This window comes from Pteropus alecto, unplaced genomic scaffold, assembly GCF_000325575.1.
Source record: "Pteropus alecto unplaced genomic scaffold, ASM32557v1 scaffold50, whole genome shotgun sequence".
Taxonomy (NCBI): domain Eukaryota; kingdom Metazoa; phylum Chordata; class Mammalia; order Chiroptera; family Pteropodidae; genus Pteropus; species Pteropus alecto.
In genome coordinates, this window is record NW_006431918.1 from 12,488,646 (window position 1) to 12,505,684 (window position 17,039).

General features: G+C 49.5%; 1 protein-coding gene across 1 annotated transcript in view; it reads right to left on the minus strand.

Moving 5' to 3' along the window:
* RP1L1 (RP1 like 1) overlaps positions 1 to 17,039 on the minus strand; it is a 49,440-nt gene that overhangs the window by 22,775 nt on the left and 9,626 nt on the right. Inside the window, exon 4 of the mRNA XM_006906352.2 lies at positions 4,198 to 4,367. Within this exon, the coding sequence (XP_006906414.2) occupies positions 4,198 to 4,367 (170 nt within the window). The remainder of the gene's footprint in view (positions 1 to 4,197; positions 4,368 to 17,039) is intronic.

Here is a 17,039-nt window from a genome sequence, read left to right on the forward strand (position 1 = left end):
CACCTGAACCTCAGCATAGATTAGGGTGCCAAGATTCCCCGGACATAGACTTAATAAAGTTGGAGGTGGGGGGGTGGGGATCAAGCAGGACCTTGTCCCTGGAGAGCTGGAGAGCTTCCCTTGGTTCTCATTGGGTTGCCTGGACTTCAGAAGGAAGTTGGCGTTTGTGTTTTTATACCGAGGCCCAAACAGTAGAACAAAATGCTCAAGTCAGCGTTGAACCCAGGCGCCAAGACCCTTGTGGAGGAAACGGAAGATCAAAGGGGAGGCATTCATGCCTGCTTCTGTCCGTCACTGTTATTTATTATCTTTTGAGGTGGTTCCCATGCCAGTGGCCTTTTTTCAAGAAGCCCTCTAGGTCCCTGGTTAACTATCATGGCCTTATTTTTCTCAGGCTCTCCCTTCCCATCCTCAGCTGCCTAGGAGTTTAGAGAAGAGACGGAGAGCAGTTGGAGACTCTGAGATCTCCACGGGGAGCAGCCTCCTTCACAGCAGAAACTTGGCGCATCAGAGAATCAAGTGCTTGGGACTCGGCTGGGAGCTCCTGGAGGGCACAGGCCTCCCAGCTGGTACCTGGCGGGGTAAGCACTTGCCAACCTGGATTTTTAGGGCCATTATGAGCTTGCAGTCCTTGAGATGCAGTTGTAGGTGGAAAAACAGCCTGGATACCTTGGGGTAGGGCATCCTGGTTCTCTTTAAATTTGATGCAGAAACTTCTGTTTTTGTTAAAGGCTCTTGGTGTCCTATGGCTCAAACCGTCATTTCCACCTTGTTACCCTCCCCTTTGGGAGTTCCCTGTAGACAGAGCCCCCATGGGACACCTGTTGCCCTGAGAGCTGTCATGAAAGCTGCTTAGCAGTAGAGGGCACTGTTTACCTACAATCCAAACATGAACCTAGGACAAGAGAAAGGATTCAGATGCTCCAAGAGTGGTCATCTCACTGTGGTTCTCATGTCTCCTCCAAAACATGTCCAAACCAGCCCACTAGATGAGAAGGTCATAAGTTCACAAGCCCTCCCCTATCTTACTTGGGAACTCAGTCCTGTTGAAGCAGTCGTCCTTGTCAAGAAATCCTTAAACCAACCTGCACCCATTGTGTTACATTTCCTCTTGTTCTGTTCCATTGACTTTGAACCTCATGTTCATATTGCAACAGATTGAATTACTTCCCCAAGATGCCTTCCCTCTATTATTCTTGTTTACCCAGCATTCCCTGCTATGTTCACGTCCTTGGGGTGGGGCACAGAGTAGGTCTGGAACAGTACAAATTGGGCCCAATTTGAACATTGGCAGATTACGTTTAACATTTCTGAGAGTTCAGGATACAGCTAGATCTTCTAAACAATAAATAAAGAGTGCTTGGTTGTTTATTGGGCTTACAGGTCAGAAGTCCGGTTTTTATAAAACACATGCAAAAATGAGAATCATTATTATAGGGCTATGCTTTGGAAAATGTCCCCAACACACTGGAAACACTGAAAATAACCAGTGTTATTCACTAAATACTTGGCCACATTTTTGCGGGTAGTGTTAACCTTATCTGTGTTGAGGTTTCTTCTTGGTCTGTATGCAGTGGAAGCTTTACCGTGAAGTCAGAGCCCCTCATCGCTAGCCGGAGTGCCTTAAAGACGTATTCAAACAGCACATGTTATGTGAAATTTGGAAAAGTAAGATATTTTGATGACAAATTGGTCAAGACTGTTGTTTCCACTTTGACTTTCCCTCCATCATACTTGCCATATGTACACATACTTCAACTACTTCCATGTAGTTAAAGATTGCTAACTGTCCTGATATAGAAATGGCTCCCAGGCAGACCCCAGGCAGATCTCATGGCAGTCCCCCCAGTGCCCTGGGGTGAAAGCGTCAGGCTGGAAGTCGTGCCTCTGTGGGAATATGCCTTAAGGCTCCCAGCACTGGAAGCATGTACAAAGCAGAGGAGACACAGATTTGAAATAGACAGAGCCAGAAGCCTGTCTGAATTACTTTTCTGGTTTCATTATACTCGTGGAGTTTTTCACCTTTTAAAAATACCCCATTTGGGGAAAACGATGGAGAAAGTAAAAAGTTCAGTGGTTGCCCGGATTAGGGGAAGGGAGGGTTGAATAGGTGGAGCACAGAGGATTTTTAAGGCAGTGAAACTACTCTATGATACTATGATGGTGGATCCATTTGTCCAAACCCATAGAATGTATAAGACTGAGAGCAGCCCCAATGTGAACTACAGGCTTTGGGTGATAATGACATGTCAGTGTAGGTTCGTCAACTGTAACAAATGTGCCACAATAGTGAGATGCTGATAATAAGGGAAGCTGTGTGTCGGGGAGGAGGCTGGGGGAGCAGGGAGTACGTGGGAAATCTCTGTACCTTCTGCTCTATTTTGCTGTGAATTAAAACTGCTCTAAAAAAATAAAGTCTATTAAAAAATTTATTGTGATTTGTTTTTTCATTCTTTCAGAAGCCTCCAAATTATTGAGGTCCTCCCCAAAATATATATGTAATAAATCCTTACAGTTGTATTAACTCACAAGCACATCATTTTTCCATTCAGAGTATAAATAACTTGATGGTGAAAAAGTATCTGCTATTTCTTATATTCGGTACATGAAGTAGCACTATTCGTGGGCTGGAGGTGCTATGCCCCTCTCATTACACTCTGGTGTCTGGAGGCTGATATCTGCAGGAATTGTGTCACGGGCCTGTTGAGTAGAAGATAGAGAATCGTGTCCTGAGATTTCTGGTCGCTTGAAGGTGCCTTCGGCTAAAACAGAATGGAACCACAGGAAGCATCTTATCCATGTCATAGAAGGAAACAGCAAATAGTCAACTTTAAAAGCCAGTGACTTTAAAATTGTGTTCCTGGTACAGTCGACAAGATAATGGCATCCGCCCTGGTGATCTGGGTCAAGAGGGGCGAGGACGTCTTTCACCGTGGACATCCTGAGGCTCCCCTCACTATTAAAGACAATGAGAGACATTACCTCACAGACTGTCGTGTACTTTTCTGTTTCTAGAAGTTTCTGAGTGCACTCCTTCTGGGAGACAAAATTTGTGCACTTTATATTTTCTTTTGTCTGAGTTCCTGCTTGGTTAGAGTAAAAAGAATAAGCTTTTTCATGAGGATGAGTTTTTTTTCCCCACAGAAAAGTCACAATTCAGATTTTCGTAGGGAAGATAAAGAAAGAAGAGTTGAAGAGAGATGGTAAAGGTGGTTTATCTGGCAATTAATTCCTGATGGACCATCTCTGACTGAGAAACCCTGTCATATCTGGATCTGCCAGCAGAGGGCGAGGCATCCCCGCTGGCAGGGAGAACGTTGGCTCCTCCGCCAGGGTTCTTTCCTTGGTCCACCTGGATTACCAGGCCCGTTCTGGACGCTTCTCTCCATGCTCCTGCACCACTTGAGGCTATGCACCCGCACCCCTTGAGGAGGTGGCCCTGCTTCCGGAGGCTGCAAAGAGCTCTGGGCTCGAACGTCTGGCCGAGGCTACTCTGGGGACATTAGACTTGAAGCATCCCCTGTGCCCTCAATGGAGAGCCACCTCCAGCTTGCAGGGATCCTCTGGAAGATTCTGAAAAAGGTGCTATGGAGAAACCTTAAGGAATGAGACAGATCCAGAAAGACCCATCCCCTTCTGGACCCCACGAGGGAGTCTTATATAGAGTTGCCAGATAAAATACACAAAGAAAAATTTTTTACTGTAAGTATGTCCCAAATATTGCACGGGACATACTCATATTTCACAGACCATTTTTTGTTTATCTAAAATTCAAATTTAATTGGGTGTCCTTTCTATTTGCTGAATGTATACCGCAATATTCTAGCCCTATGCAGACCCAAATTGGGGTTTCTCCTCCCTTCCCCTGGATCCTTCTCCCCCAAACTCTGGAAAGGAGCTGTTTTACTAGGCCGGCTTTAATCTAAACCCCTCACTTCAGGAAGGGCCCAGGAACTGTGGGCATCGAGTGCCGGTCACGCTCTCATTTCCTCGGCCTTATTTGGTCTTGTTAATAAAGTAGACAGACCTGCATTTAACCGAGGAGGAAAGTCCGCTTTGAGTAGGGACCCTGGTGGACAGACTGCGCATGCCTCTGATAGCTTACCTGGAAAATGGGAGCATGTGGGCCCAGAGTCTCCTGCCCTCCACCCCAAACACCAAGAACCAAGGTATCACAAATAGAGCATGGCCACATACCGTGCACTCCACCACCCAAGCAGATGGCCGGGACTCTGGGACAGGCCCCAGGGGGACACGATTGTGCAGGCAGCCCCGGCCAGCGGGACACCTGGGCCCCAGCAGCGGCCTCGGCAGCGGCCTCAGCGGCAGCCACGCTTTCCTGTGCAGCCGCTGCAGTGTGTAGGATGCTGATAACGGGAACAATGCGGCAGAGGAAAAGTGGCAGGGGTGGGACAATGAGTCGGGTTGCGGGGACTCTCCCAGGCCAGGCGGGATCGAGGAAGGATCTGCAAGTCCCAGGGGCCAGGCCGGAGACTGCTTGGTGGCGAGGCGGCTAGGGGAGTTGCCCGGTGCCCCAGGAAGGAGGGCTGGTGGGAGACCGTCCCTCCCATTGCTTCAACCCCCCCTCCCCCACCCCAGAGACCCCAGCTCTCTCCGTGGGTGGGGCAGCTGCAGACAGGAAATCATTAACTGGAGAAGGGACCTTCCAGTCTTCCATGGTCAGGAGGGCAAGTGTCCCACAGCTGGAACATGGAGAGAGTGGCTCCCAGGATGACCACAGAGCTGATCCCAGGAGGCCCTGGACCTCTAACTCGCTCTCCTGCTTCTCTGCCCATTCAACGCCCAGCAGGAAGGCTCTTCGACACCCCCTAGGCCATTCGGAGCAGTCCGGACACAGAGGACACCCAGACAGGGCTGCCAATCACTCAGGTGGCCTGGGCACCGGGGTGGGGAGGGGGGCAGCAGGTAGACAAACACTTGTGTTCTGGCCCACCATAGACCAAGTCTTCTCAGCTACTGAGTGCCTGAAGGTGCTGACAAAGTCGCCCAGAGGAGCTGCCTCTGCTTTCAGCCAGGAGTGACCACTGAGGTGCCCTGAGTGCCACTGCCGTGCTGTCTCTGGCTCATGGCATGTGGTTGGTATGGAACAAATGTGTGTAGAATATGTAATCAGCCACCCCCCACCCCTCTGGCCAGACTTAGAGACCACGGGAGGGCTGGTCCAAAGGATAAAGGATGCATCTCGAAGAATCTTTGCCTCTTTCCTGTACAAAATTCAGACCAAGGGAACTGAGACGGTGTCTGTTTACTCATTGCTTAGCTCACCTTATACAGAAAAAGACATAAAGAAACATAAACAAACCTGTAGGATACAGACAATATAAGAGGATAAAATAAGGGAAAAAGTTGAGGGGAAAAGAACACAAGGGAAGGGAAGTAAAGTGGGGCCAGGAGGGAGGGTACGTTTACAGCGGTTTTTGCCGTGAAGTCCGGCATGCAGGCTGGAGGAGCCACAGCGCAGCCGTCGCCATGGGAAACATGATCCGTTGCAAGTTGTTGTTTGGAAGGACCAAAAGACAAACAACCCCGTGAAATTCGAAAAAGTTATTTCTGATACTAAAACCGAAGACCAATTTTTGCCCCAAGTCCTCAGGGAGAGAATTCGGAGCGAGGCAGTGGGTGCCTTTCCGGGGAGGGGAGCCTGCCTCTCCGAGTTTCTCTCCCCGTCAGGCAGGAGGCCGTTAAGAAAGGCCGCTGCAGGAGGACGCCGGGATACGGTGCCTGGATGCAGCTGTCTGCTGTTTCAGCTTAATTTTAGGCATATTTTTAAGGGGCAGTTTCTAGTGTATTGAGAGAAGGGGACGTTTCACACGCCAGGCTTCCTTCCACGGACCCTGTTTCTCTCAGTTGAACTCTCTGGTGGGAGGTATTTCTCTCTGGCATACTTGGGAGGGCCCTTGTGGTCCCGTTCAAAGCAGACCTCTCTGCTAAGCTGATTGTGGTGCGTGGGGTGCCATCCTCTTGTGAAAGATGAGAAGTTTGAGAGGCTACTTGGCCCCTCTCCACCCTGAAGGTCAGAAAGTTCAAGGCCCCAGTACAGCCAGCCATGCTAGACCCCGCCAATGCAAGGTCTACATGGTCATGAGCAGGGGACCTGGTTTTTACCTTTCTAAGTCCCCACACCCCCAAATACCATCCCTCACCCACACCTCAATCTGTATTTGTAGGTGAAACTCATTTAACCTTAGATGCATCATCTGTCTGTACAGGGAGAGGATAGCGGCTTTGCTGGCAGGAGCCAGGGGACCTCTAGAGGGTGTCCGCCTCCACGTCCCCAGGATGCTGAGCATCCGTGGACTACATTGATCAGAGAGGTGTGTGTCAGACACCAGGTGCAGCCTTGGGGGCAAACTCTGGATACCAAGCACCGAGCTGCATCAGTTTAGAAAGATTCTAGCACATTCTCCAGATCAAGGCCAGGATACCTTTGCATTTGTTCCCAGCTGGTCCAGCTGGGCCAGCCGCCTCTGCCTTGGTCACCCCTAGAGAGCTGGGGCCGCACCAGGTCAGTTCCAGCAGCTCCCTCGCCCCCACGATCAAAGGCAGTACACGGAGCTCCCTGTTACAGACTGTTTTGTCAGCACTTGGCATGCAATCAACAGAGGTGACACCAATTACTCGTGTCACAGCTTCTGGGGAAGACGGAGATGTATGAAATCCAGCATAGGAGCCATCCATCAAGGTCTGAGAGGGGGCCGAGGGTTTGTCACGGTGACAGGGAGTTGAGGGAAGCCAGAGTCTCTCAGGACGGCTGGTGGCAAAGCGCATTCTATCATCAGATTTGACACCTTAGCCGCAGAGCACAGCCCAAGGTGATGGCTGAGGCCTTTTGGAGCCAGGCATCCAGGCCCAAACACTCAGCCCTCCCCACACACGTCCGTGTTGGGTCAGGCTGGACCCTCTCTGCCTCCTAAGCCTCTTGACCTTTGACTCTTCTGTCCCATCCCCTGGAATCTCCTCACCTCAGCTCCCGACTCCTCCAGGTCAAACCCGGCTGTTTCTTCAAAGTGCCCATCAAAAACTATCTCTTTTGTGAAACCCTTTCCCAGCTCACTCTCCTCCAGTCTGAACATGTTTTCTCTCCGCGGCTGAACTCCGGGAGCATTCTATGCCTCTTCAGACAAATGATTTCCGACCCGTCACGGTAATAACTTATTTATTAAATATTTACTATGGCATGTCCACATTTATCATGCCATTTAATTCTCATAACCACTTAGTCAGGAGGGGTCAGGCCCATTGTCATAGATGGGTAAACCGAGGCTTGGAGACCTTGGTAACTCGCCCTGAATTTTACATGGTTGGTAGGTAGAGTGTGGCAGTCGGGCCAACTATAGGTGCAGAGAAGGCGTGACGGAAGGGGTCTGCCAGCAGGGCCTTCGAGGTCTGCCACTGTGACCCCATGGCCCCTGCACTGGGCTGAGGCTTCCCTCAGGACACAGGGTGCTGAGCTGATCTGGTCCTGGAGTCCCACCAGGAGGACACTGGGCTTTTGAGAGCTCCCACTGGAAAGGAGAGAAGTCAGCACGTTCGGTAGTCGTGGGGCCCAGTCTTCTTTCTGCCGGCTCGGGCTCTGATTCAAATCACCCTGCGGAGTCAGCTCGGGGCGGCACACGCAGGCCCAAGGGATTTGAGTCTTTTTTGTGAAATGTGATTCCCATTGAGTTGGTCCACAGTGTGTGTGGTCTGTACCAAACCCTCGGATGCTCCAGGGACACATCCTTTATCCACGAAGAGGGACTATCCTTGTCCAGCAGACATCTGTCTCCTGGGGCTCTCAGAAGCCCCCACTACTGGCTGTCACCACCTGAGGTATTCTCCCCAGGAAGCCTCTTACAGGATTTCCTTCCCTTCACCCTTCCATCTCAGCTTCCCCATCCATCCAATGGGTATAGCAGACCCACCCGCTTACTCACTGGAACATCCTGAGGGCCGAAGGAAACCAGGCCGGGCTTTGCAAAACACGCAGTGCTGCTCACATGAGAGGTGTGGACGGGTGGACTTCTGACACCCACTTCGGGGGGACTGAAACAGAACGCCGAGTCATGGAGAGGTCTATGTCTCAGCGAAGCCTGAAAAAGGCTGAGGTTGGCAGATCCCAGGCCCCAACCTAGGACGAATCCAAAGGTTCTGCAGAACCAGCACCTGGCTCTGTTCTTTGATGGGAAAGTCAGGGAGGTGACTCAGCCCAACAGTCAGAGCGGGAAGGGACTCTCGGAATGTTGCAGATGAGGAAACAGTTCCACAGGAGTGAAGGGGCTGGTCCAAGGTCATCCGGCTCACGTCACGCAAGGGCCGAGACGGGATCCCCTTCCTCACACTTCCAAGAAAGTCACCATATAGTGGTCTCGTAGGGGACCTTCGTAAGAGGGAACAGTAATTAACATGGAATTCTTCTGTCTTCAGGGTTGATCCTACACCCAAGAAACCACTTAATTCTTGGGGCAGTTTTAGGAGCTACTCAATCCACATACCCTTCAAAGAACCCTCGGAAAGTGGCCTGTGGCCGCTGCAAAGGGCTGCGTTTTCTAACTGAAGAAGCTGAGGCCACATGGGGCTGACACGGCCTCCTGCAGTGCCACACTGTCACCATCTTCCAATGCCGCCCTACGTCACAGGCCGTCAGGCTGCTGGGTAAGGTTTTCGCTTCCTAGTTTTCCCCATTCCAGCTCCTGATTTGTTTGATACCACTGGTTCCCCTCAAACGATAAACTGCAGCCAACGCACCCAAAGCTTAGAGCCTGGGCCCCGGCTCCCTGCCGTCTCCTCTGCTGCCTCCTCAGAGCAACGGGACACCAGGGATTGGAAAGTGCAGCCTGCAGCACTTTTCTGATTTAAAGTGACTCTGTTGCATTAATTAATCGAACCTCTCTCTCAGAGAGAGAGGCCTGAGTTATTCCTACCTAAAGGCAGGGGTGAGGGGCAGGTAGGCAAACTTCCTCCCATGCATCTCGAGGAAAAGCGGAAGCAGAAACATGGGGTCTCAAGAAAGAGAGGGGGACGCCTCTCCTTCGCTCATCCCTCCACACACCGGAGCAGAGCCTCTGTGGTGAATCGGGAAGGGTTGCACACTCTCATCCTTCCCACTCAGCAGGCTGCAGGGAGGGGCTTCAAGCCTATGGCAGAACACACTGGAAAGGGACGAAAAAAAAACAGCCTGGAAAATGCGAATTGGCTCAGGGAGCGGTAATGGGAAGATTTCAGCGTGATGTATGGAGCCGGGGACGTTATTAATGGTTTGCTGATTTTTACCTTTAAAACCTTTGGGCAGATTATTTATTATGTCCTTGGCGTGCCTATGATCTATGGAGGGGGCGCTAATCTGCGAGCATGGCCCCCCATGTCCCCTCTCCTCTACAGCTTCTAATTAGGCTGGGAGGCTGCCCTCCCTGCCCGTGTCCTCACTCACGGTTGCAGAGGAGGCAGTCTGGCCTCTGAGCCGTGGAGGCGACGTGGGCCTGCATATCAGGAAACCCAGTTTCTAGGCCTGACTCTGCATCGACTTGCTATGTGACCTTGGGCCTGGGCATGACCTTTCTGGACCTCTGTGCTTTTACCTGTCAAATGAGGCCACTAGGCTATACAAGCTCCAGGGACACACGCGTATAAATGGCAGAGCCAAGATACAGCAGGTGTACGGCCCTCTTGGTCTGAAGGTCTCCTGCTTCTACGACCCGGAGAATTGGAAAACTGCAGTGCTTTTCCAGCAGTTCACTGTCACCAGCCCTAGATGCCAAGTGTTTCTGGGTAGGATGGGAGCCACCCTTTCTCACTCTGGCTCCTCTGCTCTGGCTGCTAACCACAGGGAGGGTCTTGTGAATCCTTGGCTCCTCAAGCTAGGAAGGAATGGCTGGACACCCCAAGGACATGGGTACCCCAGGCCATTCTGCTGGTTAGGGACAGAGCCAGGCCATCTTGACTGTCAGAGTGCATGGCCTCCAGTGGAAACTCCCCGAATAGAGAAGGCCACACTCTTCGTGGGGGCCTGGACTCCCTGCCCCAGGTACCCAGGGATCCCGATGGTCCTGGCTTCTCTCTGACGCATCTGGCTGCTCCCCAGCCCGACAGCAACGCTCACCTCTCTTAGATGCTCAGTCATTCCTTCCTGGGTCTGTTTTTGGGACTTGGTGGCAGGCTGGATCTTTGAGCCAGGGCCAGCCTTGAGCTGCCAGCTGGGCCGAAGCCTGTCCTCACACTGGCCAAAGCTCCATTCCCACTCCCACCCTCCTGCATTCTAACAAAAACGCTTCTGCCTTTCAGAACTGGTGTCTGTCAGGTCGCTGGCTTGGGGGGTCATCAGAGACCCTTCTCAATTAGACAGCATTTCTGTGACTCTCAGCTCCCTCTTTGCTCTACACCCACTACCCACAGACCACCCACCCCCCTCACACACTTACCATGACTCCCTGCAGTTTCTCCTAATTGCTGCCACCCCCAACCTACAGCCCCCTGACTCCTGGTCTCAACTCATTACAAACTTGCCCCATCCTGGCTCCAGTTCTTTCTGTCCGGAGAATACCCAGGTCACCACGACCACCAGTCACATGGCTCATGCAGCCTGGCCTTTGGCTGCTGCGATTGTTGTGGAGGCCACTTCCACCGCCCCTCCCAGCAGGTTTCTCCGCCGTCGTCTGGAGTGTCTGCCGTCACCGCCACCAACGTGCACGTGGAGCAGCAGCACTGCTCTGCCGTTCTGCTTACATATCAGGAGGGTATCGCCACTGAGCACGAACCCCAGGGAGTGACTTCTACATTCGGGTGCACGGAGCGAGGTACATCAGGGGCAGTGGTTTAATCTCTGCATCTTCAGGAGCTGGCACATGGCATCGAACAGTTGCTCAACATATGTTGGATGAAAGAACTAACAAACATCAATCATCCTAATGAGTAGTGAGCCCTGAAGTGCAGGTCCCAGTAATGCAGGGAAACAGTATCATCATCAGCCTTCGTGGTGCTGTTGCGACATCCGATTACAATGCACCCAATGGCAGAAAGTGTAGTCTCCAAGACCAGGATGAACTGGACACTACCTAGCTTCATGGTAGGGTTTTGCAAGGAGCCCTGGGCCCAGGAGGGAGTCCACTCGGTTTATCCTGTGGGCAATTTATCTCCTCACCCTCACTACTTAAATTCAGAACTCTTTGGAGGTTCGATTCTGACATGCATTTGTGAAGGTCAGGTGTGCTCAGAAGGCTGAGATCAACGGAGGAAGAGAGATAATTGCTCCTTGACGGCATAACAAAAGAGCTATAAAGCTTTCTCTTTACCCCTGGGTCCCCAACATTTTCTGGAGCTGCCTGTCCTGTCTGGGCCTGTCTTCTGGGCAAGGAAACGCTCATCGTGCTGGGGCAGAACGAAATAGGATGTGGGGTTCACGCTTTTCCAAGAAATGAGTCACTTTCCAACTCTCATTCTTTCCACCCTTCCACGCATTGCACCCAGTAGGTATCTGTCCCTGGGTTGGTCCTTTCCCGGAACTATTGTGATTGATGAAGCTCTGAGAGGTCACCCAGTTTATCCCTTTGCCTTAAGGCAGGGTGTTCCCAAGCCAGCCTGAAAACGTTGAGAAGTGATCGCATTCTTTCTGGGATACGGTGGGAAGAGTCAGAATCAAGAGAGGGATGTTCATCTGCTCCTAGCCCTGTGCCTCTGAGGAAGCCACTATGCTCCTGAACTTCAGTCTCCTCAATTATAAAAATGCAGCAATAACAGGACCTGTGATGTGTGGGGTGGGGCTGCCCACCCCTGTGAGGGACTGGCCCATGTGTGTTGCAGGGCGTCCAGCATCCTGGCCCCTACACATCCCCAGTCATTGTGCTTTTCCAAGGCTGTCCACAGCTGGAAAGTCACAGGTTCAGTGAGGGACAGGCCAGTGAAGTATCAGGGACGCCCCCAGGAGGGTGAGTCTTGGGGTAAGAAGGTACTAGCTGGGACAAGATGTGAGAACCTGGAATTCAGCCCAACACACCAAGGGCAAGACCGTGATGGGGCCAGAGGTGCAGCCATCCCGCTGGCATCTGGCAGTGGGGCTCCAAGGGGAGATGCGGGGACTCGAAGCCTAGCCTAGGGATGTGAGGCCAGAGGACCATCGGAGTACTGGACTTGGGGCCAGGCTGCATGGAAGAGGAAGCCCAGGTGCAAGAGGGTCAGGTTTGTGTTCACATCATGGCTTCGGCATCTACCAGCCATACGTCCTTGGATGACTCATCTCCGAATCAGTTTCTTCATTCATAAAGTGGTGATAAGACACCCTTGTAGGGTTGTGGCAAGGATTATCGCGGGGTGGTGCCCTCTCGACCCTTGGATGCTGGGGCTCAGCTCAGACTGAGTCACTTTCCAACTCTCATTCTTTCCACCCTTCCACGCATTGCACCCAGTAGGTATCTGTCCCTGGGTTGGTCCTGATGCTGGGAAGGGGCCCTGGGTAGAGCATTGAAACCCTGGGCCAATTACCCCGTGAGGCTATGCCTGACGCCTTCCAGTGGAAGTCATGAAACAGGTTTGGGTCACTTCACCTGGGTAGCTGGGTTAGTGAGGGCATGAACTCAAGGACCTTGGCGGCCTGGGTCCATGCCTGCTCCAGGTGAGTCCCATGGACAACCAGGGGCTGGAGCTGCCAGCTGTGCCTTTGGACAGTGGAGGTGGGTAGGAGGGCCAGGGGAGGGAGATTTCTCCTCACCCATCCTAATTGCATCTCAGGAGAGGGAGACAGAGAGAAAGGTTGGCTGTGGCTGACCCGCACTATCCCTTGTGGAGGCTACATAATGAGGGAGAACAGGGAAGCTAATAGTCTGTGTGTATGCGTGTGTGTGTGTGTACTTGTGTGTGTCTATGTGCACTCATGTGCGTGTGTGCTCGTCTGAGTGGCGAGGGAAAGTGAGGGATATTCAGCCTTTCCAAGGACCCCCAGTCCTGGGGAATGATCAGCGCGCAGAACGCAGGCACCTGGATAGGGGGGTATGTGGGTTTTCCTCCAGGTGCTTGTTGAAATGCATACTTCTGGGACCGCCCTCAGACGTACTGAACCAGAATTTCCTGAGTGGAACTATCCATACTAATGACACTTTCCAGGTGGTTGACATGTTCATTAAAGTGAAGAAAAAATCCCCAGCCCATGCTTTGTTTGGACACCTCTCAGGACATGACCCCCTCCAAGCTGCACTGTACTGAGGGCTTCAAAGACTAAAAGCAGGTTACCTCTCCCCTGGTCACCTTAGCAGGACCCTTCTGGAGACAAAGCCTGGGTTTCAGGGACGGACTCAGACACAGGGAGTTGGGCGAAGAGGAAGACAGGTATGCATGCAGGTGAGGGGAGCACGGGTCTGGCTTGCATAGGAGCAGGTTTGCTGCTTGCTGCATTTCTCTGCAGGGCCTCCCTCAGCTCTGGGAAGCGGGGATATGAAGTGAGAGACAGAAAAGGCCTGCTAGCTACTCTCAGTGTGGCCACTTATCCAGCTGCATGATTCAGGAGATTCTCTTTTGCAAGATGGGTCCGTCTTCTCACCTGCAAATGGAAAGCTGGACTAAATCTGTGACAGGCCACCACGATGGAACATTACATACATCTAGGAGCTTGACAGAATAGCTGTTCTGGGACCCAAGCTCAGATCAGTAAAGTCAGAATCTCTAGACCTGGGACCTGGACCCAGGTCTTTAGTTCTCAGCCACTGAAAGATGGTCCTTTCGAGCTGGAATCTATGATCCCCACCAGCTGGACAACAAGGACTGGGTTGAGGGGCCTGATTTCTTTCCACCACCACTTACTTTCCTGTCCCACTTACTTTAAGGAAAACCCACTGGCTAAAAACGTTTGCATAGTTATTGATACTGTAAGCACTTTGGCAATAGGCAGAGTAATGAATGAAACAAATTTTGAGTCGGGAGAGAGGCAAGGGGACAGGAACACCAAGATTTTCCAGCAGCGCTAAATTTCAGAGGCCTGTGCCTGGCTGTGCAACACGGTTACTGCAGAAAGGCCGGGGCAGGGGAGGCTCGTCCTCACCTTCGCTGATGGCCCTGAAAGTCTTTATCTCCAAGTCAGAAGAAAACACAGTTTTCCTTTAACAGCATTTTAAAAATATATATGTAAAGGTCAGACATATTTGAGGGCTTAAGACAGGTGAGTTTGTAACTAAAAGGAAGATCCCATGAATAGATAACTTTTCAGTTTCAGTCTCAGCTTTATAAAACCAGGTTATCTCCAGCTCCCGATATCTGTTCATAAGTAGAACATTACTAAGGACATAATGCAATCAGTTGAGCAAAAAACCCCATCTCATTTACTTTCCTAAGTCTTAACTATTTTGCAGTAAATTCATTCCACGAAGTGTCGATCACCTTTAGTCAAGCTATTTTTTACAGGACCTGAATCGAAATGAAGAAAATATGATACAATGGAATAGGACATAGACTTTAGAGTCTGAAATGTCCTAGTTTAAAGCCTGGCTTTGCCCCTGACTAGCTGTGTGAGCTCAGACATGCTTTATGTAAGTCTTCCCTATCTCGGTCACTTCGTTCGTGAAATGGGGATGACGCTGTCAACTTGCCTATTTCGCAGACATGCTGGGAAGATTAAAAGGAATCATTTATGCCTAAGATGGTACCTGCCACAAAATAGACATCAAAACATAGCCGTTCTGATTAAAATGTTGGTGTTCCCCCATCATACGTGTAATAAAGTTTCACGTTATCTCATATGTCATCTACTTCTCAAGAATTCAGTGAAGAAAACATTTCTTCTGCCATTTCACCGATGTTGAAACTGAGGTGCTTGAAACCTAGGCACTTGAGCCTAGGTCATCCAACACCAAGGCCCATGTTCTCTCCACTGCATTCTCTCGACCGCAAATGGGCAATGCCATTTTAATAAGTGCCAGATCAGCAGGTGCCAGAGATGGCTGTCTCTGTCTTCCGGGAGAGAGCAGATTATGAAAGATGTTGGACTATCTCTTAGGAGATAAATGACTGAGGACCTAGAACACAGAAAGGGTGCATAGTAGAAACTCTATGTTAACCAATAATGACAAGTTCTGGACAACCCTGCATATCACTAAATCTAAACCAAGCTCACAATGCAATCTGTTCCACTGGGGCTTCTGGCTAAGATACCAGTTCATGTCATACACATACACACACACACACACACACACACACACACACACAGTGTGTTTTAATGTAAAAACTTTTAAAGAATCACCTTCACAGAAATTTTTAAAACATGTCAGATTTTATTATGGACGTCTCCAGCACTGAGAAACAGAACAGAACAGATGACCGCAGGCATGAATCGACACCTCAACCTACACCCAACATTTGCTTGCTTGCTTGCTTGTTAGCTTTATCATTTATTTATTTATTTATGTATTTATTTATTTATAGTATTAACATTTAAACAACCAGTGACCAATAGCTGTTCTTGTAGCACAATTCCATTTTAATAAGTCTGACTACACAAAATGGTCATGTTACGAGCAGAGTGCTGGTGAGAGTCAGTCAAGGAAATTCTGCCCCATCAAGAAGCTCCCTACCCAGACCGGACCCGGGCCAAGGCTTGCTATAGAAGAATATGGAGAAAGGGCATTTTTTTTTTAAATCTCAAAAATGAAAAATAGAATATTTTTAAAATAGCATAAAGGGCACATATAAATCAATTTATTTTGATAAAGCTAGAATATCAGTTGGAAAAGGGGCAAAAGGCATGCATATATAATTTATATGCAATTAGCTATTTTAAAAACCTAGAAAACTCTTTAATCTCATTAGCAAATATATCCAAATAATACCTCACTAAAATGAGGTCCTATTTTTTGCCCACAAAATAAACAAAAGATTTCTCGTTTTAATGACCGAACCAAACACTGATGAGAAGGTTTCTGGCTGAGTGATGTAAATGAGAATATAGACCTTTAGAAAAACAATTTGGCAGCAGGATATTAAGAGTCTTTTAAAAAGTGGGTACTCTTTGACAGAGTAACTCCATGTCTGGGAATCTATCCTATGGAAATTGTCTGCAGTTCAGAGAGGGAAAAAAAAGGTTTAAGAAAAAAACGATGGAAACCATTGAAATGGTCAACAAGGTGGAAATGGTGCAATAGAGTATTTTATATTCTCATAATGGGTTATTCAGGTATTAAAAACATTCAGGTATTAAAAAGAGGTTTATGAAGATTTGGAGATAAATCAGGGAAATTCTTATATTGTCAAGTTAAAAAAAAACACTATCAAATGCTTAGAAAAATGATGAGAAGGCAAAACATCAAATTGCTAACACAAGTTATCTGAGTGACGGGATCACAGGTGACTACGTTTCTTTCTCCTGCTTTTCTGCATTTTCCACTTTTTTCTATTACATACATATATGTAAATATATATATGTAAATATATACGTGTGAATTAAGGAAATACATTTGGACTTTTGAGCTGAGAACAAACTTTGTCCAATGACCCTGAAATTATCTGCTTCTCCCTGAATTTATTCCCATCTGCAGAGTCACCAAATATATTCAAGACTAGAGAAAAACACCTCAAAGTCGAATGAGGTGAGTGCCAAGAGAGGCCAAGGAGAAAAATAACAGGAGATCAATAGGCAAAAGAATGAGAGAAACACTTGCTAGCAAAAAACAAACACACAAACAAAATCTCTCCTGGAACATTTCCAATCAGTTCTATCCTCTTGGGCTCAGCAGGCAGATGGAGGGGGTGGGCCGACCTCCTAGAACAGTGCAGATCTGAGATAACCTCCTGCACACAGTATGCAGGACAGGCCAGCAGGCCCTCTGAAGTTCCAGAATTCAGGACCCAGGGGCAGCGAGGTGTGGCTATGGCCTTGGCACATCCTTGATCTTTCCCCCGTGCTCTTTGTACATCTCCAGAGAGCTGAGCCATGCTCAAGTTTGCACACAAAATATGGATAAAAACAGAGCTCCAGACTCATGACTGTCTCATAGCTGGAGCTCTAGAAATCTAAATCATCTTGGCCAAAGCCATCTGTTGTGTTTGTGCTTAGGTTTTTAAACTTC